Source organism: Pogona vitticeps, chromosome 12, assembly GCF_051106095.1.
Source record: "Pogona vitticeps strain Pit_001003342236 chromosome 12, PviZW2.1, whole genome shotgun sequence".
NCBI lineage: Eukaryota > Metazoa > Chordata > Lepidosauria > Squamata > Agamidae > Pogona > Pogona vitticeps.
Genome location: NC_135794.1, coordinates 23,736,855 through 23,762,544, shown reverse-complemented (window position 1 = coordinate 23,762,544; position 25,690 = coordinate 23,736,855). Strand labels below are relative to the sequence as shown.

Below are 25,690 nucleotides of genomic sequence, written 5' to 3'. Positions count from 1 at the left end.
TTCTGCCCCAGGGCATCTTCACTGGAGTAAGGGAGGACCACAACACACCACAAAACCGGGTATTCGGAGCGCCATGAAGAGAGAAGGTGGGATGGCAGGGGAAGGTGACTCCTGGCCTTTCACAATAATCCCATTTTCTTTATTTGATGGTTTTTGCGTGGCGGGGTGGGGGAGAGTCCGGCCACATTTCTGCGCTCCATCTTTGCAAAGTCAACGTCTCAAGACCAAAAGGCATAAAAGCCGCAGCATATGGAATACTTTGCTAAGCTGCTTTGGCCACACAAGCCAATTACAAATGTAACCGAAGGCAGATTTAAACAGCTTTAGACAGCTCTAAATGGTTCTCTACCCGCCCAGCCTGCTTTGTACGAGTTTCGTATCGAGTTGAATCTATTTGGCCCTTCCTTCCTGCCCCCAGCTGATCAGAAACTGGAATATAATGAATACTCCTAATGTAACGTTGCAGACACCCACTCTTTCTTCCTCGATATTGCTCCTTCTCTCCTTCCACGGTTGCCTGGCCCAAAGCTGAAACCAACTGCAACCTGATCAGGGCAGAGACCTGCCTTTTCTGCTCCGTGCACTTTGGCCAAGAACTAAGTGGCCCTCTGCGAACGAACAAGAAGCGGGAATTGTGGTTGGTCTTAATAAGAATACACTTCCCAAACTGTGGGTGTTTTCCTTTGGTTTGTTGCTGTGGGCTAACACAGCTCCCTTCATTTCTGTTCTTGTGAGTAGCTGACACTGCCCTGCACAGACTCTACTTGAAATACTAGTCATAAATCAAGAACCACGGAACAAATGAATTTGTTTTTTTTTTTAAATGTACACAGCCTTTGTTTGGGCCTGGACAGAAACAGCCAAATTTTTCCCTTGCATTTGGGCGTTCTATTAGAACCAACTCAGTGTTAACAGAATGCGTTGCTTTAATACTCGAGTTACATGAATACCTCACATTATTACACGTATGAAGCCAAATACGACGCTAACGTAGCTGCTTACAACCTCAAACCTTACTCCCGATACACATTCCAATAAATTTATTCTGTAAAAACAATAGTTTTTTTGTGGGATTTTTCTTTTGAATTTTTTCCCCTTGGTTTTTTTCCTTTTTTTTTGTACAGTAAACTTTTCAACTACAAACCTTGAGTACGCGAAAAAGATGTTTCAAGGACAAGCATTAACAAGGATTGATTAAAACCGGACTAAACCCATATGTTTCCACAATAAAAGCTGGCATTAAAAAATAAATAAAATTCTCTATACTCACAATAGCAACAATAATGTACACAGAATGATGGACTTTGGAATGCTTACTTACTCGTCTAGGTCTAGTTTTGAAAGTAGAAAAAACCGAAACCGAAATGATGACAAGGATCTTTTCCTTTTTTCCTCTTCCTTTCTTCCTCTTAAGCCTTTCCGGTTTTCCTTTCCAACTGGATAAGTCTGGGCTTCGTTTCACGTAGGGCTCCCGTCTCACCGTTAAGCTTAAAAATACGGAAGGCGTTCAAAACCAAGTTTGAGTTCAAATTTGTCTTGGCCTTTTGGGGGAGGGAAAAAAGTTCCATGTATTCTTCTAAAGAAAACAGAAAAGGACTTCCACTAAACTCCACATATAGAAACTAAGTCAGAGAAATTTACGTTACATCATGATCTTCAGAAGTATTAAGAGTATAGCTAGCTAGGTATTTTCTAATAAAGAAAGGTATTTTCTTACAATATTGACTTTTTTTTTCCTTTTGAGTAGGATTGCAACTCAAGTACATTTTTGTCAGGTTTTAAAAGCAGAGATGTCCAACTTCCATAGGATAGGAGGGGACCGATTTGAATCTCCAGACAGTTCTTAGAAGGAAGAGAAAGGATGGAGAGTTTTTGATGCACACAAGCCCGTTTTTCTCCCCTTTCTCGAGGATGGACAAAGTTGGTGCCCTCTTGACGTCAGGACTTCACAGAAAACAGACTCCAGGCGCTGAGTTACATACAAATATGTACATCTACATATTGCGTACAAAATCCAAAAAAGAGAGAGATGGGAATTATCTCCTATTACTTACAACTTGAAAATATTCTTTCTTTCTTTTTTGCTTTCCTTTTTCCTGACCAATGAGATGGGAAGCAAATTTTTTCTCCTAGGTTGACTGTACTTTTGAGGGGGAGTGTGGCAGTGGGGTGGGGTGGGGTGGTCCCGAATGAAATTGGTTCGGGGAACCAGATCTAGCTTATGGGCTGCCAGGTGGCTATCTTGGGTTTTAAACCACGATTTATTTATTTACTTTTAAAAAATACACAAGGAAGGATGGACATAAAGTTGTTCCAAAAAAAAAAAATGCATGGTGTGTAAAGACGAACAGCATGGAGGGATTCGGGCCCAGAGACCGGTTATTTTCTGAGCAAATTTATCTTTATCCTTTTTAAAAAGAAAGGCAAAATTCAGGACTGATTTTTATTTATTTTTTTAAAGGGGGGGGGGATAGGCTTTGCCTTTTATTTGGGCCAATGGGAATGGTACCTAAAAAACTGGGGGATGCTGGCAATTCTGTTGAATGTCCCACTTTTTCAGAAAGAAAGAGCGTTGTTGTGCGATTAAATAAAACAATGTTCAGAAAAGGAAACGGGGGTGGGTGGGAGGGGAGAGGGGAGCTGAAAACTCATTTGCCGACGAGGAGGAATGTGACTAAATGTGCATACAGATATGCTGCTGATGAACAGATGTGCTGACTTCTATCAAATCCAAGAATATTAGACAACCAAACACGAAATTTTCTTGTGTCTTCCCTTCATACTCAGCAGCCAATGTTGGTTAAGTCTGGGAAGAAAGGGGAAGAAAAAATGAAAATATGTCTTTAAAAAAAAAGAAGAAAAAAATCCTGTGGAGTAAACAAACACATTTTCAACCAATGAATTTTTTTTCTTCCAGGGAGTTTCCCTTGCATTGCTCAGAGGCAATTACAGTAGGATCCCACCCCCGCTCCGGATGGGTGATGCTGAAAAACACAGATTAAAGCAAACACGATAAATAGCATGCTCACTGGAAGGACAGATCCTGAAGCTGAGGCTCCAAGACTTTGGCCATCTCATGAGAAGGGAAGACTCCCTGGAAAAGACCCTGATGTTGGGAAAGTGTGAGGGCAAGAGGAGAAGGGGACAACAGAGATGGATGGGCAGGGTCATCGAAGCGACCAACATGAATTTGACCCAATTCCGGGAGGCAGTGGAAGACAGGAGGGCCTTGTGTGCTCTGGTCCATGGGGGTCACAAAGAGTCGGACACGAGTTAACTAAACAGCAACAACATACATAGCATGGTCTCTCTCTCTCTCTTTCGGCCAGTTTGGATAACTTCATCTTTAGAAGTATCTATTTCTAGGATTTTTCTTTTATTATTTTTAATATTTTCAGACTGTGGATAAGGAAATCAGCGGCTCCTGATCCCGCAGATACGGGGTCCCATTGCAACTTGATTCCTTAAGCATTATTATTTTTCATCAGGAACATTTTAGTAGTGTGGGAAGATGGAAGAAGAGCCATCAAATAGGATCTGCCTACTTACGATTAAGAACGATGGGCAAAACCTGGATATGGGTTCTTACTTTAACTTGCCTTTTAAGGTGTTTTCAAACAGCTTGCTTATACATGTTTAATTCTTTTCCAAAGTAATAATTTATTGTGCTTTAATTTTTTTTAAAAAACACCACCATTTATGAGCCACCCCAGGTCCAGTAATTAGGAGTGTGGTAGCACAGAAGTAAAATAAGTAAATAAAAGAGAATTATATTTACACTCACATGAAAGAGAAATACGCCCCACTTGAAATACACATTGTACAGAAAGGTTTGCATTTCTGAAGGTTTGTATTTCTAAACCCTTCTGGCCCTCAAAGGAGTGCAGGAAACGGAGGAGGGTATTTCTCCCCGAGTATGCTCTCGCCTCTTCAGTTTTTATTTCTTTTATTTTGGGTCCTGTTTTCCTTCCAGCAAGCTCGAGAAAACATAAGTGGCTCTTCCCACTTTTCCCTTCACCACAGTCTTGTGAGGTAGGCCAGGCCAAGAGGCACAGACCAAGCTGGCCGGGTGAGTTTGACCAACTTTGGATCTCGCAGACCAAGCTTGGCCTCTGAACCTTCTGCACCGCCCTGCCTATCATAAAGGCTTTATTCGTGAAATGCTTTCTGTTTATGATCTGGCTTGGAAACTCCATAGTTTCCAAGCCACATCCCTGTGGAACTTCAGCCAGATTCTACTGCATCATGCTTTTTAAATGTGCCCCGCAGACACCCTGGCACTCCCGCGCCAACCCCAAGAACCGTCCTTTATGATGGCTAGAGAGACCGGTCTGTCCCTCCCTAGATAAACGGGATTCTAACCTCAGAAAGTCTTACCCCTTCACTAGTTTTCTGCAAATCTGAAGAAGTGTTCCTCGTGTCATTGCCGGCCTCCCCAGCATCAGAACTGCTCTTGTTTTCTTCCTCTTTGCAGTCTTTGTCATCTTCATCTCCGGGAGATTTCCGTGACTGCTTGGAAGATTTCTAAGGAGATCCATCGAGGTAAGAGAGTAAAAACAAAGAATGTGTATTTTATAAGGAGACTTAAAGAATCCCACGAGACCACGAGCGCTGATTCTGACATCGCCATGCGACTACCCCCATCTGACTTAGGGGGAATCGTCACAGGACGTTCAAAGAAGGTGGGATGTTCTAGGGAGCAGCTTTATCATTGCCGCGCATGCGCACCTCAGTGCGTGTCCGTGGCTCCGCAGGGGTTGGAAATCCAGATTTCGAGTCCTACTTGGATACCCTATCAGACAGGACATCGAAGTAGTTTTATAAATAAATCAGCAACTGGTTAAGAGGCTATAATTCCACCTCTCGGGTCTAAAGCCTCTGTGATGGCTTATAGGGCTAAAGAAGTTTCATGCTTTGGGGTTTAGCGCTGGTGAAATGAGCAGTCGATCCAATTTCTGGGGGGCAAAGAATTACAGCATGGAGTTGGAAGGGGCCTAGAAGGCCATCAAGTCCAACACCCTGCTCAAGGCAGGAATCCAAATGAAAAACCGATCTGACGAGAGATGGCTGTCTAGCTTTCTCTTGAAGGCCTCCAGCGTTGGAGCATTCGCTACTTCCTGAGGTCCTGGGTTCTGTTGTCGTACTGCTCTAACAGTTAAGAAGCTTTTCCTGAGCATCAGTATCTGTCCAACCCTCACGGATCTGGTTGCAGATGGTCCTTAAAACGACAAGATGTTAAATGCCAGCAGCGGAGAAGCTCATCAATTACCTTTGAAGTGTAGGATTTTTTCCGTTTTGAGCCCGCTTTTTCGTTCTTCCTTTTCCCCTTTCCATCCTCTTCTACCCGCTCGCCTTCCTCCTCGCTGCTGGCATCTGCCGTGTTCCCTCCTTCTCCCTCAGTTTCTGATGAGCTCTGTTGCTGAATCGCCTTTGGAAAAAAACCACACACAAGTTACACACACATTGTGCAATGCTAGTGTGGCGCCCCTACTGTTTCAACGTGGGCTCAACTGACTGTACAGCTTTTTGGAAAGAGTCAGCTGAGAGGTGATACGATACCATGGCCAACGTCCAATTCCTCAAAGAGTTATCTCACGTCACACTAGAATTCTCAACCTTAAGTTTTCCACTTCAGCTCCCAGAATCCATCACTACGAGCCAAGCCGGCTGGGGGCTTCTGGGGGCTTTAGTCCAAAACATCTGGACTGCAGCAGATGTTTGAGAAGAAGCTACAGGACGAAGCACAAGTCTCTCCTGCTGCTCCAGAGGGTAGGGCTTGAACAAAGGCATTTCAAAGGACAAGAAAGGAGATTCTGACTCAACATTAGGAAGAACTGGAATGCTGGGTTGCTCTCGCCACTAGAGGGAGGTGGTAGCTCCTGAAAAGGGATTGGTCTTCAGCTCCTGTCTATCAAGGTGAATGGGAAGGGCAAACCCACTGCAAAGACTCCCTTCTTCCCCTTATAAGAAAAGCATGCACTGGAAGAGGTGGATATCCTTGAGGTCTCTTCCTACTGTTTAAGTTTACAGCCAGGATCCTGTGGAGTCTCTGATAACAAGAAAACTCTGCCTGTATAGCAACGTAGTGTAAGCAGTGATCTCTACGAGAAAAACCTTCGCTAGGAAAAAGGGTGACACTTCCAATATTGTCTTTTGACTGCTGTAACTTGCTTTTTGAAGGAGAAAGGCGGAGTAAAAATAGTTTGAATAAATAAATAACAGTAACAGGCCCTAGCAGAATGGTTAGAATCTCACATTACTCTCCTGCTGAGATGCTGCTGTGCTCAACCCAGCTGTCCATTTTGGGAAGAAAGGCACATCCATCTCTCAGAGATTCATCTCTGTCTCCCCAAAACAGCCACACAGCCATGCCGGCGAAAGCCAGACAGAGGGACATGGCTCGGCTTCTGGATTTTTCACATCCATCCTTGTGGAATTTGCGCACAACAGCCGAACACCCAGGAGCGGAAGACGGCACTGTGGCCATGTGACCCAGCCCGCTCATTCTGGACCCCTCGGACCATCACCTGGCCTACCGCTGGGTAAATTAACCCCACAAAAGACAGAAATGACACCAGGAGGTTTTAAAAAATGAAGCCGCCCTTACCTGGTATCCAGTAAACTTGACACCGGGGTTGTTTTCGATTTCCCACAAGCCTTCATTGAATCCTTTTCGTTTGTTCGATTTCCCAAACTTGTCTTTATATTCTTTGTACGGGAAGAGATCTTTCGGCCCCAAAAATGCACTGCGTTTTAACAAAGGAGGCAATCAAACAAGAGGGCTATTCACCTTCCCTTAACGGATTATAAAAATTTGCTGCTTCGTTCAGCAAAATTCATCCATTCGTGGAGATTTCCCAAATAAATCCAAGATGTCTTCTTCAGTTTACTTATTTTTTATCTCCACGGTTAGGATGACAATCTGCAGATGATTGGTGAGTGGGATCTGCCCCCCGGTGGTGACACCATGGATTGCATGGACCGGAAGTTCCTGTACAGATGTGCCCATTTGTGTTGCTTGGACTACAACTCCCAGAATCCTGTGCTACCCTAGGGGATTCTGGGAGTCATAGTCCATACAACAAAGCCAGGTCTCTCTCCTACACAGCTATTTTGCCTTGGTGGGAAGATACAAGAGGGCTGTATGCTGAAGAGGATGCTACCTGCTGATCACAGTGGGCAGATTAGGAATGAATAGTTTTTAAATTTCTCCTTTAAAAGCGTCTTGCGCCCGGTTTTTCTATCTCTACGGGCATTTTGGAGAAGAAGGCTTGCAGGACTATTTTCCTGGCGTTATTTTTACTGTTTATTTGGAACAGCAATATGCAAAGCAAAATATAATGACAGGAAACCATAATGAGGGTGTTCCGCTGTGCTGGAACAGAACTGACATAAGGACACTAATTTGAGGAGCAATTAAGAGGCTAGTGCTCTATTCTTTTTTTATTTTTAATCTTTGTTCAGAGGCAGGCAGTGTGATGGAGTTGAAGCAGTGTGGGCTATGTAGTCAGAGAAATGCAAGATGGAGTCAGACAGGTTCTGCGTGAAGATGATTTGAGAGACACTGGAATGTGTTTTTCTAAGTGCTATGTTTTCCTGAAGACCGGTACAGTGTGGTTCGAGATAAAGCTGAAGGTTGGACCAAGAGGCCCATGGAAGACTCAACATTCCAAGTTAATGGGAGAAGAGATAAAACATCTGGATCTCCATGGGAATGGAGGGCAGAAGAAGGGGTTACAGCCCCTTGAGGCTAATTGGTTAACAGCCATGAAGTGTCAAGAAGAAGGGAGGAGTTGGAGAACGTAGAAAATGGACGATGGGTTATGTGGGAGAGGTTTGATTCCATGATGATGGGAGAGAAAAAGAACTTGATGGTTTGAGCATGTGGCTTGAAGGAGAAAGAATGTGAGTAAAGAGTAAGAAGGAGGTGGGGCTAGCCCACCTTAGCAGTATTTTTTACTTTAATGGGGATTAGTTATTTTATTTAATTGTAATTAGGCTAAAGCTTGAGCAATATAAACTGATTCTATGAAACTCTAGTTTTCTAATAAAAATAATTATGAAAAATTCTTACAAAGGACCGTCTTTTGAACAGCACTTGCAAAGTACTGGGTAAAAGTAGAGTGTTAGTTTAAGGTCAGACTTGTTCAAGGGGGTTACGCTACACCCTGCTGAGGTCTTGGAACTTGCCTTAGCGCAAATGTGGTAGGTCAGTGGCCTGTGAAACTCTCTGACTGAGTGCTAAGTGCTCCTTAGGGAGGCTTGGGCACCCCATGCGGTGTCATGGATGCTGCATTTGTGAGAGTACTGGCTCATAACCGAAGCCAAGTTAGTATTCCAACAAGAGTAGATGTCTTGAATCAACTGCCAAACGATGAATCAATACTTACATAAATCTCACTGGCTCTTCCTAATGGAATTGGGTTAAGGAACATAGGCACACGGTTGCAGATCCCTATTTGCCCCTCAGTCCCTCTCGGCCTGGCCTGCCTCACAGGGTGGTTGTGAAAATAAAGAGAAGACCCATGAACATTGCCACCAGGTTTCTCAAAGAAGTTATAGGAGAGCCATGGAACAAGTCTTAATTTTTGAGCTGGGGTGCGTGTGTAAAGAGTGCTTAGAATTTTTTTTTTCATTCTTAGCGATTTCCCACCTATCGCCATGCTCCGAAGATTTGTCCCATATTCCTATTCCTCCAAGAGCAAAAGGCTGCATGATTCTCAGCCCTAAACTGAACAGGGTGTTGTGGAACACAATATTTCCAAGGCCACCGCCACATGTTCTGTCTGTTCTAGGCCAATGACTCTCAACCTGGGGTTCCCAGATATTCGTGAACTTCAACTCCCAGAAACCCCGTCCAGGACAGCTCATGGTGAAGAAGGCGTCTGGGAGTTTGAGTCCCAGAACATTCGGGGGAGCCAGGATGAGAACCACTGTTCTAGCCCGCAGCAAACAGGCAGCCATCATGCATAGAATAAATCGGCGCAAGCGATTCGGCCACACGCTAAGGTCAAAGAGAGGAACATCGGGTTCCGACGGGTTCACTTACGTTTCATGAGTCCCGAAAAAGAAGATGGGGTACTTATTTGCTGGAGGCTTCACAGCTCCCTCGGGGAGTTCATCGATCTGTAGGGCAAAAAACAGACGTCTGCCGGTCAACTCTGGCGCAGCCAGCAGGACAGTAAAATGGGAGAAGCCACACAAACACACACACACACACACACCCCGAGTGCGGAGTTTAGCCCTCTTGGTGGTCTGACAGTGGGTTGTTTTTAAAGCAGCATTTCCAGAGAAGGCCGAAGTTGTAAGACAAGTCTCTTATCGACCCTCCCTGAAGAAGCCAAGAAGAAGAAACTAGCAGCACAAAATGTCAGTAAGTGGGAAGGGTGTTCTTGTGGCTTCATAACTAGTCAAGTGGATTCTGACTTTCCAGGGTTTTTCCAGGGAGAGAGAGTACTCAGAGGTGCATTACCCTTCCCTTCCACTGGAGGCGCCCTGGGGCAGTGCAGCTGGCCCAAGGCTACCCAGGCTGGCTCTTCTCCCAGTGGGGGAATTGAACTTCTGAACTGGCTTGCGTCACCAGGTGCAACCAGCTGCTGGCTGACTCCCAGCCCCACAGTAATTTCTGAAAGCCGCTGATTGCATTTCATCCCAGTTTGGGGAGGAGTGGGGTGGGGACTGCCTTGTGGGGACTATTCCTTATGTAAGGGGTGCGGGTCTCTTTGGAAAGCGGAGGCTGTGTGTGTTTGTGTTTGTGTGTGTGTGACCGAACAATATGCCTGGATCTGGCTCCTCTCTGCAGCTGTGCTTCCCCTAGAGCCGCATGTGTGAATGGGTTCGGGTGCCGTGCAGCTGGGAGAGACAGGAAACTTAAGGGTGGGTGGAGGGATGAGCCACTGGGGCTGCCCCTACAAAAAAAGGGGGGCATCGGAGAGGACATCTACCAAGCAGCAAAGTATATTCCCCCCCCCACATTTTGGGATAAAATAATGGCCTTTTCCACCCTAAAACCACTGAAATAAGTGTGGCTACGGAGTGGGTGACAAGCGGCTCGCCTTTTTGCAAGGACAAGGGGTCCAGCAATGGAGGAAGGAAGCTCCTGGTTGGGGGCGTTTTGGGGGGGAAGGCATGCCGCCCCCCTTCTCCTCCCCATAACGTGGGCCTAACCAGACAAAGCGAACCTCTCCCTTTATATTTGTGTGGCCTGTGCACGGCAGGGAGAGCAACATGACGGAGGGGTGGGGGTGCGGGTGGGGAGGGAGAGCCCCCCCAATAACCCTCAACTCCCCCACTCTGCGGACACCCCTTCCCCACCCTCTCCCGAGAGCCGCCACCGGGAAACGGCCTGTTCTTTAGACAAGTCGGGGAAAAAGAAATCTGCTGCGATTCCCCCCTCCCCGAAACCGCTGGGAGAAAAGCAGCCATTATGTCCGAAACCCGCCCCCCCTTTTTCCCCTTCTTCCCCAATTCCTGGAAGAAGCAGCCCCCCCCTCTGCGCCTCCCGCCCACCATGGCTACCCGTGGCTTTTGTTGCGCCAGCCATTCCCTCTTTCTCTCCTTGTCAGCAGAGACCTTGATGGGGATTTTTAAAAAAAGAAAGAAAAAGAAAAAGAGGAGGAGGGGAAAATCTCTCTCCCCCCCCCCCCCCAATTCCAGGAGACCCAGGAACAAAAGAGAGAGAGAGAGAGAGAGAGGAGGACCGCGGCGGCTTCTGTTAAAATGGCCCGCCTGCCCATCCCAGTGAGCCGATGCTTTTCTTTTGGATGCTGATGGGAGGCAACCCGCCCCCCCTGTCTCTGAAGTGGGGGGGGCTGCCAGTCCTCAAGAAAGGGGGCCCAACCGGCTCTCCTGATGCCGCCCCCCCTCCTTGCAAGCCGTGGTGTAAGAAGCCGGTCTTTGTGCGCACCGACAAGAGCGCCCGAGAGAGACGGCCATTTCGAAGGGTGGCCATCAGAGCCGAGGGGGGGGGTTTGGAGGGGTGGGAGGGAAGGAGGAAAGAGAGAGAACCCAGGCGTTTGGCCGCCGAGGGGGGGGGGCTCCTGACACATCACAGGAAAGGAGGAGCGAAGCCCGGGCTGACGGGCATGAAAATGGCGAAGGCGCGTTCAGAGGCACCAAGGGCCCCCTCGGACTCTTCCTCCTTTGGAAAGAAGACGAAGCGGCTCCTTCCAGCGAGGAAACTACAGCCACTACTAGCCAACCCATGTGCCTGCGGAGGCTGCCAAACTGTGGACGATGGGCAAATTCATTGCCGCCCCCATCTCAGTTTCTCAAAATCCGAGATGGATTGGGAAGCTGTTTCAAGGAGCGGGACGACCGTCCCCCCAAAAAGGCCACAGGACCCACCCTTGGGGCACCCGGGAAATGGAGAGGATGCTGCATCACCAGAATTCATCTTCTTTTCGTGCTGTCGCAGCCCAGTTTGATGCCCGAGGCAAGGGAAACGGGCCGACAAAGCCCTCCCGAGAACAATGAAATAACAAACACACTTGGATTTTGGGGGTGGTGGGGTGGGGGATGGTTCGTTACTGTCCCGAACCCGGATTTTTTTTCTACCTGCCACTGCCAGCGACACTTCCCTCATGACAAGACATCATTATGTACCTCACAGTCACATTAGGAGCCCTTAGCTGAAGAAGACGAGAGACAATAAAAATAGAAATAAAATCAAAAGAAGTGCCTTCACACTCCACACCCCCATCCACCCTCCAAACCGGCAACAGATGAACAACATTGGAGGCCAAAAGCAGGCATTGTGAGGACTGCTAAAACATCACAGGAAGGGAAGAAAACACTTCAAAGCACAGCATACCTGACAAAACAGTCTTGACTGTGCTTAAAAACAGCCTAAGAGGGCCCCAGGTTGGGCTCCCCGGGGAGGGTGTTTCACACCTGGCAGGTGGCTACTGTGGATTTCTGGTTTCTGGCCCCACCTCAGGAGAGGATAAAACCCCAGCAAGGTGAAATATCTTGAGATACAGCATCCTGATAGAGATATTTCTCTCTCTCTCCCCCCCCCCCTTAGTAAAGAAGTACGTAAGCCATGGGAAACGAGATCTAAATCAAACGACTGGTCTCCACCAGAGTAGAACAGAGGAGAAACTTCCCCTTGGACAATCGAGAGGTAAGAAATGGCAACCTAAGGTTGACATTTTGGAAAACCGGAAGGCAAGGTGGTGGTTGAAGAAATGGATCGACGAGGTTGCCATTCCCCCATGACGGTCCCCAACTGGAACAGAAAAAGAGAGGAAGCCGCATCACAGCAGATGCAGACCGTACCAAAAAGCATCACCAGTTTGGTTTTAAAAGCGGTTCACTCCCTTCGACAAACCACCCCTGGTCCGAAGGAGGAGAGTGTCCAACCAATCAAGGAAATTTGGCCAGGAAAATGCAGGAAAAGGTCCCTGCCCAAAGCTATATACAGTAGATGGAACTTGTAAAAATGGTTTCAGCATGCTCATTTAAAATAGCTGATTGAAAATGTTCTGTATAAGAAGGCTCAACACTTTCTCTCGAAGTCTGGAGTAAACCCCATCCTAGAGGTCAAGAGTGACCGCAGGGAGACACTTGCTCAACCACAGGGATACAGCACAAACAACGTTAGTGGGGTTGGAAGTGTTTTGTGGCCACCACTTCCCTTCCCTAAAGTTTCCAAATACGTCTGCTCCTCTAAAGACATTTCTTCAGGTCTCCTCCTCCTCCATTGCTCTACGATTTTGCCACTATCTGCTTTTATTTGTGGATTTTTCTCTGTTTTAGAACTTTACCTCCTCCTGATCAAGGTTCTGGTTTCCAAATGCAAACATGTAGTTTTAAAAGGATTTTTCTTTTGTGGCAGACATCACAACACAGCTGTGCGCTAGCTCTGTGAAACCACACACACGAGCACAGGAGCGGCACCTTGTAAGGTTCAGTCTAAACGGATTTGTATCTGCGTTTAATGCTGTTGCGCGGGATTCCTTGAGAATGAAAGAAATGATTCCAGAAATGCAATGGAACACAGATGAGATGTTTGGAAACCCTTACGTCTCAAAGCAAGCACATCCTTCAAAAATAAACACGCGGTGTCACAGAATCTGAAAGTTGGAGTCCGGGAATGGCCGAAGGAACTTATCTTGGCCGTTTCTCCCCTCCTCTCTTTCTGCTGTTGGCATCTAATATCTGGCACCTGCTATTTCATCGCTTTTGCTGCTCGTGGATTATTTATTTATTGTTGCTCCTGCTTATTGCCATATACCAGTTTCAAAGGGAAAAACAGATAACCCTGCGATACGTCCACCTGCTCCCTCGATCAATCCTGAAATGTCATTGGGCTGAGTCCCACACTTGGTACTTTTGAGTGCCAATTTGGGAAGGAAGGTGGCATACAGATTAAATTTTAAGGGTCCTTTTAAAGGAGAAAGGCAGGATAAAAAAAATATTTAAAATCAACAAAATTAAACAAAAAGACCAGTCGGCCCTCTTGTCTCCGTCACGAAGACACTATTCTTTTTGATACCCTCTTCTTATCGGATACACAAGCTCTCTGCTATAAACTTGCGTTAAAGGAAAAGTCAGCCAACGAGATGAGTCAGTCCGTTCGTTAATCTGTGGGAGCCAATTTAATGGGTGGGGCTAAATTATTTATTTAATTTATTATTTATCTAAATTATTTACTCACAATTGCTTTAAAACAGAAGAGGGGAGCGCATTCGCCCTGAGAACAGTGCCTGACAATTATCTTAGCAGCATCAATGAAGGTCTTGGGAATGTGCTCTTTTAAAGGTGGAAAGCTGGATTTGGGAGGATTCGTAATCTCTAATTACAAAGCAGGGGGGAGAGTGGGGAAGGCTTGACATCCCAATTAGACTACAACTCCCATTAATCTCTGCCAGCATAGCCAATGAAGGTGCCACAGTGGGGGTGGCAGTTTTCATAGCTTTCAAAAGCCCACACATTTCCTGTCCCGAGGTTTGAAGTCTGTGCTTGGATCACAAGGCCATTTCCGTGGCATAAAAGTAGACCATCGTTTTTCTAAATATCTCCTATATCCCATCCCCCCCCAACCTGGCCTGTTTAAAATTTAACAAACTGAGCAACAGAGAAAGTAGATCCTATAAGGAAAAACTGCCAGTAATGCCAAGCTCTGCTCATTCGTCTGCAACGTACCTCCTTCCTCTTACTCTCGAAACCCTTTTCGGCCACAGTTTATCCTGACCACTCCCGAGTCGTAGCGGCTCCACATCTGGAGCTCTTGGGCAGAGAAACAGAGTCCTTTTTCTGGATTCTGCTCAGAAATGAATCACTGCCACTGGACTAAGTCGTGAGTGGTTTCTTTGCAAGGAATCAGGAAGATCCTTGCTGCCTTTGACTCACATGAGGAAAAGAAAGGGTTCGTTTAAGCAGCTTTGACATGTCAAGAACCTGGGAGTGGTGCAATTGACTTGAATAGTCAAACAGCTCACAGAATAGTCAGTTTGACCAGGAAAGGATAACAAAAAAAGAGGTTGATTTCACAAAGTGTACTGGCTGCACATCTGTCAGGTCTTACCGACACTCTGGATAACAGGACCAGGTTTGGGAACCAGGGCTCTAGAACAATTTCCCAAGGTAGGTTTTGAGCCAAAACACATATTCAGAAAGCTGTTTTCTTTCCTGCTCTTACAACCCTTTCTCTCCATCAATGTGATCTTCTCTATGTACACCTCCAAGATCAGATGTGCAATGGAGGCTGTTTACATTTCACAGATGTTGTTGATACACATGCTTCTCCTTATAATGTGTTTTCACAATTGTACCTTTTATGACATTTGAGGGAGCACTCCTTCCAGATATGGACTATCTATAGCAGTGGTCCCCAACTGTTTTGGGACTGCAGACCGGCTGAGCCTCTGAGGAAGGCAGGGCAACTCCCCCACACCTGGGTGGGCGCTCTCTCTCTCTCTCTCTCGGGTGCATGTGGGAGGCGGGAGGTCTGTTTCCACGGCCCGGTCTTGCTCAGGCCATGGACCGGCACCGTGCTGCAGACCGGGGGTTGAAGACCTCTGATCTATAGTGTCTGTACATATAATATAACGTGTCTACTTTACTGCCACCTAGTGACACTGAGTAACATAATACTGATCCAGAGACTCTGATCAACAATTTGTCCCCCACCTAACGGTACGTTCTGGCAGGTATTCAACCACACTGACCTCCAGGACCCTAAATCTACAATACATGGTCTTATTAATTTTCTTTTGTTCAAATTCATTATTAGTACAACTGCATTATCCAGAGCTTCCAAGACAGGCCAGTGTTAGGGACAGAACAAATTAAATAAGCAAACCTTGGCTTCGCAGATGCTGTTACACTTAATAGCACAATTTCCATATCAAAATTTTAAAAAATTAAAGGGGAGTATGTTATCAACATTTGTGGGAACAAATTAAATATAATTTTGTCCACTTGACCACCATGAATGAGAATTCTGTATTAGCTATAAGGATTTTATGGTCACCACGTCCATTTATTTAAACTTTATTTTCGCTGCGCTCTGAAGGCTGAGATAAGATATAACTTCAGAAAGACATAAGAAGTAAAACTTTGAAATATCTATCACAAGGAGAGAAAGAAGATAAAGGGGAAGATAATACTGATGAACATTTATTGCAGGAGCCTACTTTACTCATGGACCATATCCGGTTCAATATTGACACACTCACGCAGGGCTCCAACGGCAGAAAGATGATTTGATCGTGTGCCCGTTGTACGTCATCAGACACACAACCCACATCTTCATCAGATCACATCTGGAGGTCTGTGCCTGTAAATATTGAGTCGGATCCGGGCCACTGTGTTTGGTGGTGCTGGTTCTCAGGGAAGACTGCTCAAGGCGGTCCGTGCCCGTCTCTAATCAGGAACCTAAATGGGGCAAGGAAGAGGGATAGGAATCAAGAAGGTGGGCCATCTTGAACAGTGGGTTGTGGCTGGCTGCAGAGCCTTCCAACCCCTGCGGCTACGGCTCGGGAGAGAAGGTGGCCCAGGTGTCCTGTGCTTCAGAAATAGGAGAAGACTTTCTCAATTTTGTTATGATGGATAAAATGTTTGGCCAATGATCATAAAGTTTGTTGCTTTTCTGGGGCTCAGTCCAGGAAATGCTTTTCAGCATCCCTGTTCACTTGATGTCTTGCATTGAGCTCCAGCTCTGTAATGCAGAGAAGTAAAATAAAACAGTATTTTATTTAGTCAGCACACCGTTCCTAGGACTGCATACACGAGAACAGCAGACTTTGCCTGCGGAGGAGAGTGGCTCCGGGTGCGGAGAATCAGAGTTGGATTCTTCAGTCCAAACTTTAGAGAGCTCTCCAAGGTGCTGAAGGCTCTCCTCAAGTCAGAGTGAGGCGACGTGGACCAGTGAACCAAAGGTTTCACTTGGCATGAGCCGGCTTTGCATGTTCTTTCCAAGAGTGGGCAGAGTTTAGCAGGCTCAGGGGCTCAAGAAACCTCCTTGGGAATCTACCATGGGCTGCTTTCACCCCGACAAATGCAAGTGGAAACCACTTGGCCAGATCTGGTTTTTGTGAAACACTTCCATTAGAGGATGGCACACTCTAATGGAAGCTCTTTTGGCAGAGAGACACAACTCTTGTCTGGGCAACTCCGGAATATCCTGCGTAATCAGGCTTGTGGTGCATTAGAAGGCGCAAGTGTGGCCCAGTGGATAGAGTGATGGATTAAGATTCATAAGACCTGGGTTCAAATCCCACGTGGCCATGGAAACTCACTAGGGGCAGCACTGGTAAAACTACTCCTTGAACATCTCACATACTTCAAAAACGGAACAAAAGATGAAGAAATAAATAAGCCCAGCCCTTTTAGGGTTACCGTAACTCAGAAGCAACCGGGTGGCATGTAACAAAAACACGCTGCCACATAGACAAAAACATGAAACCAGTAATATTAAGTTCAGACTTCCATAGAGAAAGCAGATCCCATCAGGCAGGAAATGCCAATTGTATGGGGTTGGAGTCAAGTCTGGCGTTGTGGACAGAGAGACCGACTACGACTCAGTAGACCTGAGGTTTGAATCTCTGCTGAGCCATGGAAATTTCCCGGGGGGCGGGGTGACAATGGGAAAGCCATCCCCTTAAATGTCTCAGATACCCCAAGAACCCGATTAGGATTGCCAGGAGTCAAAAGCCGCGGGAGGGCATGGAGCACATGCCAGAGCAGGAGAGATCCGTGGCAAGCAGGGTGTCGAGAGCGACACACTTGAGTGCAGAATCATGTTAGATCTGCCGTGGAAAAGTAAACCTTCGTCTGCATTAATTTAGCAAACACTGAATATGGTTACGACAACAGCTTCCTTGTTTGCCTGCCACTTTTCCAGGCAGTCATAGTTACAACTGACTTACATTTTCAAAGGCAGTGCTCATAATGATACCACCGATTATGCAATATCTGGTGCTTTCTTTAGAAGCAGCTGCTTCCCCAAAACATCCAAATATGTCTTTTCTTTTTCTTTTGTTTTTAAAGGAAAACTCAAATATTTCAAATATTTTTTTAAAAGCGTTTCCTGAAAACGCAAATAAACAAGCAGGATGTGGCCTAATAAAAGCATAAGCCACCACATTCAACATTTTTTTTTTGGTGGGGGCTGGGCAGGGGTAAACATTGCAGCCTTAAAGGTTAAGCAAAAGAGAGCTTGCGATTCCACCAATAAAGCCAATTTCTTATTTCAAACCTAAGGGGCAGGAAATGTTTCTGCGGTTGAGTAAAATGTCTGGACCAGGATACCAGGCTTGAGCAAAGGAGGCAAGTAACCCAGCCAAAGATGATTTGAAAGCTTTTGCTGCAATTGATCAGCCTAGCTTAACAGGGAAGTGGCTTTTAAATGGAAAAGCAGCTTGCCTATGCAGCTGTGCAGTCGGCTTGTCTATTTATTTTAATTTTCAAAACATCCCAGGTTTGTGAGAATACTTTCTCCAAATCGGTGACCAGATAAATTTGCAGGTGAAAAGCCCAACACCCCCCCCCCAGTAGAATGACAAGGCCATGTTTGCAAATGACTTTAATGGGATTTAATTATACTTCATTGCCATTAGGTTGCAGGTAAAGTCAATAGAGGAAGTGCTAGACCATCTAGCTGCATCTCGTCCATGCTCACTTCCAGCAAATGGGGGGGGGGGCTTTCAGATGTTCTGGACTACAACTCCCATTGTCCACAGCCAGCACGATCTGGCTATGCCAGCTGTATGTCACTGGAGTTCTAATCTAACACGCTTGGTTAGGAGATGCCAAGAAGTTGGGTGCAGGCCAGCTGGCATCGGAACCCAATATAGCTTTAAATATACAGTATTGGGTCAGAGATTGAATCCAGAACCTCCCAGCATGCCAAACACAGGCTTTTAAACCAGAAGTACATAATCCCTCCTTCAAAACGCAATGATAGTTTAAACAGGAATGGCAATGCAAAGTATTGGCAACGCCTCTCTCTAAACTCTTGTAATAACTTTTTAAGCTTAAGAACTGCAGCTCACGTTTTGCCTGTTTTCCTTCTCCCTCCGCCTCCCTCTTTCCTTTTATGTCATGACTCAGATGGCAAACCTAGAGGCAACAACGGTCTCCTTTGTTACTTTTTTTTTAAATTGAGATTCTATGTTACTCATTCTGGGACCTTTGCCTCTTGAAAAGCTGGGTAAAAAAATAACTGCCATCCATCGATCTGGAAATCCCTCCCACCTCGAGGTTGTATGACAGGGGTGCCTCGCCCCCCAAATTTTAACTCTGCCTTAGTGATAAGCTCTCGGTGAATCACCCCAGACAGTAAAAAAAACAGGAAAGCAGAGGAGGGTGACACTGTGGGTCAGCGGCCGACTTCATGGAACTTAGTAAGTTCTTGGCTGAATGAAGTCTCGAAGTTGGAGCCCACGCACCACAGCCGCCTAAGAATGTTAAAAAGAAAAAGCAAAGCCGGGCCAGGCCAAGAGTCCAAACTCCAACATCCTGAGGCCAAACCTCTGGAAAGACTTCAAGAAGGGCAGAATTACTCCAGCTTTCCTTCTGCGTTTCACCCCCACCTACCCTCATGCAAAGGAAAGGGGTTCTGAGCCGGCGCAAGGAACACGCCGCCCTCCAGACCTTCCAGATAGGGCCGAAACTCCCATTTTGTTCTCGTAAGCACAGCAAACATTAAGGGGCGACGCAAAGCTGCAGCCCAGCAACATCCAGGAGCCATACATTCCCCACCATGATTTCTAGTTAGTTATGTGCCATCAAAACTAACTGGAGCTGGAGGAGGCTCTTGAGAGTCCCCTGGACTGCAAGGAGAACAAACCTATCCATTCTGAAGGAAATCAACCTCACTGGAAGGACAGATCCTGAAGCTGAGGCTCCAAAACTTTGGCCATCTCATGAGAAGAGAAGACTCCCTGGAAAAGACCCATATGTTGGGAAAGTGTGAAGGCAAGAGGAGAAGGGGACGACAGAGGACGAGATGGCTGGACAGGGTCATCAAAGCGACCAACATGAATTTGACCCAACTCCGGGAGGCAGTGGAAGACAGGAGGGCCTGGCGTGCTCTGGTCCATGGGGTCACGAAGAGTCGGACATGACTTAATGACTAAACAACAATGTGCCATCACCAATGCGTAGTGACTCTACCAGGGCTTTGAAGATAAGTGAGATAAGGAGGGCTTCTACCAGTTTGACTCCCCCAGTCAATTTCCATGGCTGAGGGGGGAATTCAAACCCTCATCTCCAGAGTCCTGGTCCATCGCTCTCTCTACTACACCACACTGGGTTCCCTACTCAACTTAACTCTTTCAACGTGTCCTACTTTTGTGTCAAATCCATGTGGGTGTGTCTCAAGATGGGAACAGGCACATCCTTGACTTTCTCCTCTCCCTTCCTTCGCATTTCCATCAGCCTCCATGAAGGGGAGAGAAAACTACTAAAGGTGCATCAGCAGCGATCGCGCCAGCGATGCAGAGAAGAAAACAGCAGACCCGGTTCCCCAGACCCTCAGCCACCGCAGCCAACGGATAGGAATTTGGGGAATGGGAGCCCAAGACCTCTTAAGAATCACAAGGACTGCGAGCGAGCCACCACTCAGTGGAAAAGTCTGCAAGCTTCCTGTAAAGAAAGGCCCGCATTGTGTTCCTAGCTTTTCCACTGCAGGATTTTGGAAAAAACAAAATCTCTGTGGATGTGAAACGGGAGAATCGTCAGGGTCTGCCTTGCCAGGCCAAACACTGGCCCTAAGTGGACAAGCAGAGTGACTCACAATCGAGCTGATTCATAGGCCTTTGCTCCTCTGGGCCTTGATCCACCCCAAGCTGCATGGTGGCAGGTGTCTTGCTGAAACCAAGGGAATTCCTTAAAAGGTGGCCATGGCCACGAAGCTCACTGACCAGTCGTAGAGTTGAGCACCTGCAGGCTGTTCAGGTGTTTTAGATTTCTAGATCTCAGAGGCCCGAGCCATCCTGGCTGGTGATACGAGAAGCAGGCGCAATGATGCTCAGAACCTCTCGTGGCTAAAATAAATAAAACGTTGGTGGCAGAGAGATGTTCCAAGGCTTTCAAGAGGACTTAACCCCATCCATTTCAGCTGGAATGAAGCTGTTTGCTGTGACATGGCGCCAGTCCTCAAGGGGTGGGAAGCTCAGGGAAATTTCATTACTTGTGCCCCTACTGGGTAGCTCAGCTCTCTGAATAACAGCAACAAAACCAGCCAGGTCTTTGTGAAACCTTGCAGGCTTGCACCATAAAAGGTGGCCGATCATGGCCCATCTTATCTCCTGGGCCAGTGGTTGTCCTATAGGCTAAGGCGAATCAGGTCCTTTGTTCTCTCCACCCTCTCAGCGCATCCTTTATCCTAGGCTGGTCTCTGTCCTGCCACTGGCAGTTTCCTGAGGTTATATTTCAATGGATTAAACTTTTTCCTCCTCACGATTCCCACAGCCTGTCACTCAGAAGCAAGCCAACAGAGGCAGCCAGGAAATGAGTTACCTTCCGGCATTCATGGATAGCATCATACCTCTAACTGAAGAGCAACCCCCCTTCTCCTGTGTGAAGACAGGCAACCAAATTCCAAGGATTTTCCACATCTTTTCCCAAAGGGGGACCCAAAAGAGGCAGCCCATGTTCACACAGAGGGCGGGCTTTCAGCCTGTCACTTCTGCCAGCCAAGCGTCCCTTCCACACCCATGGTTCCCAACCTTGAGATGTTCTTGGACTACGGCTCCCACGGATCTTGGCCAGCACAGCTAGTGGTGAAGGCTTCTGGGCGTTGTAGTCCAAAAACACCTGGGGACCCAAAATTAGGGACCACGGTTCCCTCCCTCCTCTCTCACAGAATTATGGGACCGGTAGTCCTTAGAAAGCACGCCTCCTAGCAAAGCACCCAACTCTTCATCATTCAAACTACAGATCCCCGATTCAACTACAAAAGTGGCCCCTTCTTTCTCTTCTAGAGAGGGGGGCAATGAGCTTGCCACTCACGCTGAGAATGTTGGCTGGCCTAGTTTCACGTTAATACTCTCATCAGTTCCAACAGACCTTACAGGATCTGGACAACAGGTACACAGAGGCACTAGCTTCCACGGATCTCCTCCAACAATGCCCTACCGTTTGGCCTTAAAAGCTTAACTCATCTAGGACTACGGTCCTGAGCCACGGCCTATGGCAGATCCCTACTTGCAAGGATGCTTATATCATGCATCTTCAGGTGATGTCCTAGGACAGTGGTCCCCAACCATGGAGAACCCAGGTGTTCTTGGACTACAGTTCCCAGAAGCCTTCACCACCAGCTGTGCTGGCCAGGGTTGCTAGGAATTGCAGTCCAAGAACCCACAGTTGGGAACCACTGTTCTAGAACCAGCGTTACCAGTAGCACAGTACTTCTCATATAGAGCCTACCCTTCTTCCTCGTGAACTGTAGGCAACATACATGGCTCCTTCGTCTTTGCTTCTCACAACCGTCTTATGACTGGAAGACCACGATTAACAAAAGGCCACCCGCTTTCTGTGGCTCAGCTGGAACTAGAACGTGGCTCAGATCTCACTAGAGCCCACCAAACATTTCACCACGCCAGCTCCGAGCACCTCTGGATGTTCCCTCTCTGAACACTACGGTTTACAAATGCTAGAGGTCTAGAAAACAATTTCTTCAACTCGCCAATGAGTTTTCTTTACACTGTTTGAGTAGATCTACTTTACACGGCTAGAACTGTTTGACATCCTGTGCGATGATTGGGATTTTTAGTTTGGCAAGACTTACGACTTCTCTGCCAGAACTATAAAAGGAAATCCAAAGGTTCCGGCCGAACTACAACTCCCAGGATAGCCACAATAGCGCCACCAAACTGCTGGGGGAAGGAAAACAGTGGTTCAACTCCCACTATCTTGAGCAGCTGATTTCAGACCAGAAAGGCTGCTGGACAAAGTTCTCAGTCCTGCCTCTCTCAGGAGGAAGGAGGATCTGAATCACTTCTTCCCATTCCAGATAATGACTGTGAACCCCATTAAAGCCTGCATTCATTAGATTTGCATATTTAGTCTCTCGTGTATCTTCTTGTTGCTCCTGTTGAGAAGGGTTTCAGTCGTAAGCAAAAACATTTGATTCGCTGACTGGAATCACTGGAAACCAGCCAAGGGTCCCCAAGGAAATTTCCAGATTGGAGAGGAACCCAACTGGGAAGAAAAGAAATCCATATTTCTGGACCAACTGTGAATGAATCGCAGAGCGGGACAGGGGTCCAGAACATGCACAGCCCCAGTTGCTGTTAGATGGTGGCCCCAACCCTCTCTGACTGGAGATTGTGTTGACTGGAGCCACCTGGGATTCAGACTTCATCAACATGTGGATGTTTCCCATGCTTTTGGATGCAGGCACCCCATGACCCTTCTTAACTTTCTTTTGATTAAGGAGATGAACCCAGACTATCCTTTTCTGGGCTCAACGCGATCTCAAGCTATTTCAGGAGGGAAGACCGGTTCTGACCCCACCAACTCGTAATGGTAAGACAACAACATGCATATTTTGTGTGTCGTGCAGTAAAATTGAGACCAAACACCGAAAACCGACTTGGTCCATGTAACATGGTCTCATCAACTTGAGGAAGAGACAACTTGGATACAGTCCAGATGTTGTTGGAATACAGCCGCCATCAGCCTTAGTCGTCATAGTGCAGTGCTTCCCAACGTGGGGTCCCCAGATGTTCTTGGACTGAAACTCCCAGAAGCCTCCACTGCCAGCTGTGTTGACCAGGATTTCTGGGAGTTGTAGTGCAAGAACATCTGGGGATCCACAGTTGGGAACCAGTGCCATAGTCCATGATGAGGGACAACATCTGAAAAACCTCAAGTTGTCCACGCTTGGTCTTCTCTGATCTGCCACTCCCCCTGCAAGGTCTTGGGGCGGAGGGCCTTTCTCATTAACATGCTGCCTGATCGTTTTTTTTGAGGGATTAATATGCAAAAAGGTTGATTTGATTCTTTATTTTTGAGGCTCAGCGCCCCTCCTTAAAATACTACTTTTTGGAGAAAGATAAGTCCAGGGGAATAAAGATGGACTACAATAACATGACCTCCCACTTATCATCTATTCTTAGATGGATCCTGAGAGCAGATGTGGTTTCACTGCTAACACTCTATGTAACGAGTCTGAGCACCCCCCCCCCCCAGAATATGCAGACATCAGGGCTTTTCCTTCCTAACTAGGCACATCTGAGCCTCTTTTAGTAGCCTCTTTTAAGGTTGTTAAGAAGCTTAAAAAACCACAAGCACACACCCCCTTTCTTTGTAACTGCAGCTTGTTTTAAGTGGCCTTTTTTTTGCAGAGGGGCAGAAATATTTCAGCGATCACCCCAAACACATAGCAAAAAAGGGAACCCGTAGAAAAGTTGCAACTCCCCGGCTCTGCCCCCTCTTAGTTCCAGGGAGGCAAGCCTCTGACATGAAGGGCCAAACGCAAAAATAAAAGCTGGCCCGCCCATGCATCCAAAACCAGTCAATCAAACACACAAACACACCAAAAAAACTTGACTGCAAGTCCAGGAGGGGCAGAAGCTGTTTACAAATGGCATCCACAGCTGGACAAAGCCCACCACGGGGGGGGGGAGGTGGTGGCAAACCCTGTCCCCCTTTGAGCCCCCTCTCCCCCAAATCCTGTCCAAACCAAGGGAGGAGGCAAATCCTAAAAGGCGGCAGACTTCAACCCCTTCCCCCCCCCCATCCTTATAACTCAGGCCCTGTCCAGATCCCACCCACCCCCGCCCTAAAGGCACCTGGTCTCTCCCCGCCCCCATAAACACCCCCCCACCTCCCTCCTGGACCTTTAGGGAACCCTTCCACGCCTACCCTATTCAAGGATCAGCTTACTGGGGTGTTTTACGCCCCCCCCCGCCGCCGCCGGATCTGCCCTCCCTCACCCCACCTCCTTTGGCCACCTTTCCCGAGATGGTTTCCTTTATTAGAAGCACGGGGGGTGTGCGTGGCGGGATAGATCTGGCCCCCTTCCTCTCTCCCCCCCCCCCGTCCAACCCACCTCCTTTCTGTTGCCCCGCGATCAAAGGAGCCAAGGGGTTGGGGGATGGGGTGGCGCCCGTATTTGCAGGCGGGGGGGGGGCGTTGAGTGAAAAGAGAGGGAGAGCGAGAGGCAGCTGTGCTGGGGAGCGTGTATAATAAATCCAGCATCATTGTCATGCCAGAGCCGTCTCGGCCGCCTCCTCTCTTCGCAACAATACTCCAGGTGCCACCGGCGGGTCCTCGCCACCATCTTTCTCTCGCTCGCCTTCCTTCCCTGCCCCCCTCCCGTTCTTGCCCCCCCTCGATGGGTGGGGGGAACGATCAAGAGGAAGATCGGGGGAGGGAGCGTGCGGGGGGGGGGGAGCCACGTCCTGCCCTCCCTCCCTCAATGATGCCACCCCGGTGTGTGTGTGTGTGTGTGTGTATAGAACAGAGGAAAGGCTCGGATGGAGAGGCGTGGGGGCGTTTGTGTGTGTGTGCGCGCGCGTCCCTCCCCTCCCTCCTCGTGCAAGGCAATGGCTTCATTTGGGAGGGGGCCCCAGGGGGGGACCCAAGAGAGAGAGAGAGAGAGAGAGAGAGGAAAGATGGGCCCCAGAGGGCCGGTTGTCTGCGCGCATGGGGGGTGGGCGAAGGTGGGATCGAGGCCCCTGGGCCTCTCGGCCGCCCTGCTCTCTTTCTCCTCCCCGCCGGCCCCCTCTCTCTCCCCCACCCACCCCAGCCCTTCGAGGGCCCCCCCTGGAGTGGGGTGGGGGGTTGAAAAGGGTTTTTCCTACTCACCCTGGCCGGCCAGTGCGGGTAGCCTTTCATTTTGGCGAAGACCAGGTCTCCAGCTTTATATTCTCGGGGCCTTGGGCGCGCCATCGGGTCCTCCTGCCCTCCTCCTCCTCCTGCTCTTCCTCCCCTCCTCTTCCTCCTCCTCCTCCTCCTCCTCCTTCCCGCCTCCCCCAAGTCCGAGGCCGCCGGGGGCACCCCAGCGAGGCCTCCGCCGCCGCCGCCTCCTCCGCCGCCCCTTCCTCCCCCTCCGCCCCCCCGCCGCCACCGCTACGCCCCCCTCCCCACCCCCACCCCCACCCACCCCCGGCCCGCTTCCCGAGCCCGGCGGAGAGAAGAGCCGACCCCCCCTCCCCTCCCCTCCCCTGGAAACGATCGCGCTCGGGAGATCTCGAGGGCCGAGGAGGCGAGCGAGCGGAGGGGAGCGCTG

The 25,690-nt window shown here is 48.1% G+C and overlaps 1 protein-coding gene across 1 annotated transcript; it reads right to left on the bottom strand.

Annotated features, from left to right (window-relative positions):
- Positions 1-908: 908 nt before the first annotated feature.
- On the bottom strand, positions 909-25,436 carry HDGFL3 (HDGF like 3). The gene is made up of 6 exons (XM_078381155.1): positions 25,267-25,436; positions 9,050-9,126; positions 6,608-6,746; positions 5,270-5,428; positions 4,378-4,524; positions 909-2,806 (listed from the first exon to the last, which is right to left on the bottom strand). Exons 1-6 carry the CDS (start codon positions 25,348-25,350, stop codon positions 2,801-2,803), a joined length of 612 nt encoding a protein of 203 aa, XP_078237281.1. The 5' UTR covers positions 25,351-25,436; the 3' UTR covers positions 909-2,800.
- Positions 25,437-25,690: the final 254 nt, after the last annotated feature.

Coding starts and splice junctions, on each gene's coding strand:
- HDGFL3 (XM_078381155.1), bottom strand. CDS start 25,350: ATGGCGCGCCCAAGGCCCCGAGAATATAAAGCTGGAGACCTGGTCTTC. Junction 6,747..9,049: donor TTTTTCGGGACTCATGAAAC/GTAAGTGAACCC, acceptor GTTAAAACGCAG/TGCATTTTTGGGGCCGAAAG. Junction 4,525..5,269: donor AAAAATCCTACACTTCAAAG/GTAATTGATGAG, acceptor GGATCTCCTTAG/AAATCTTCCAAGCAGTCACG.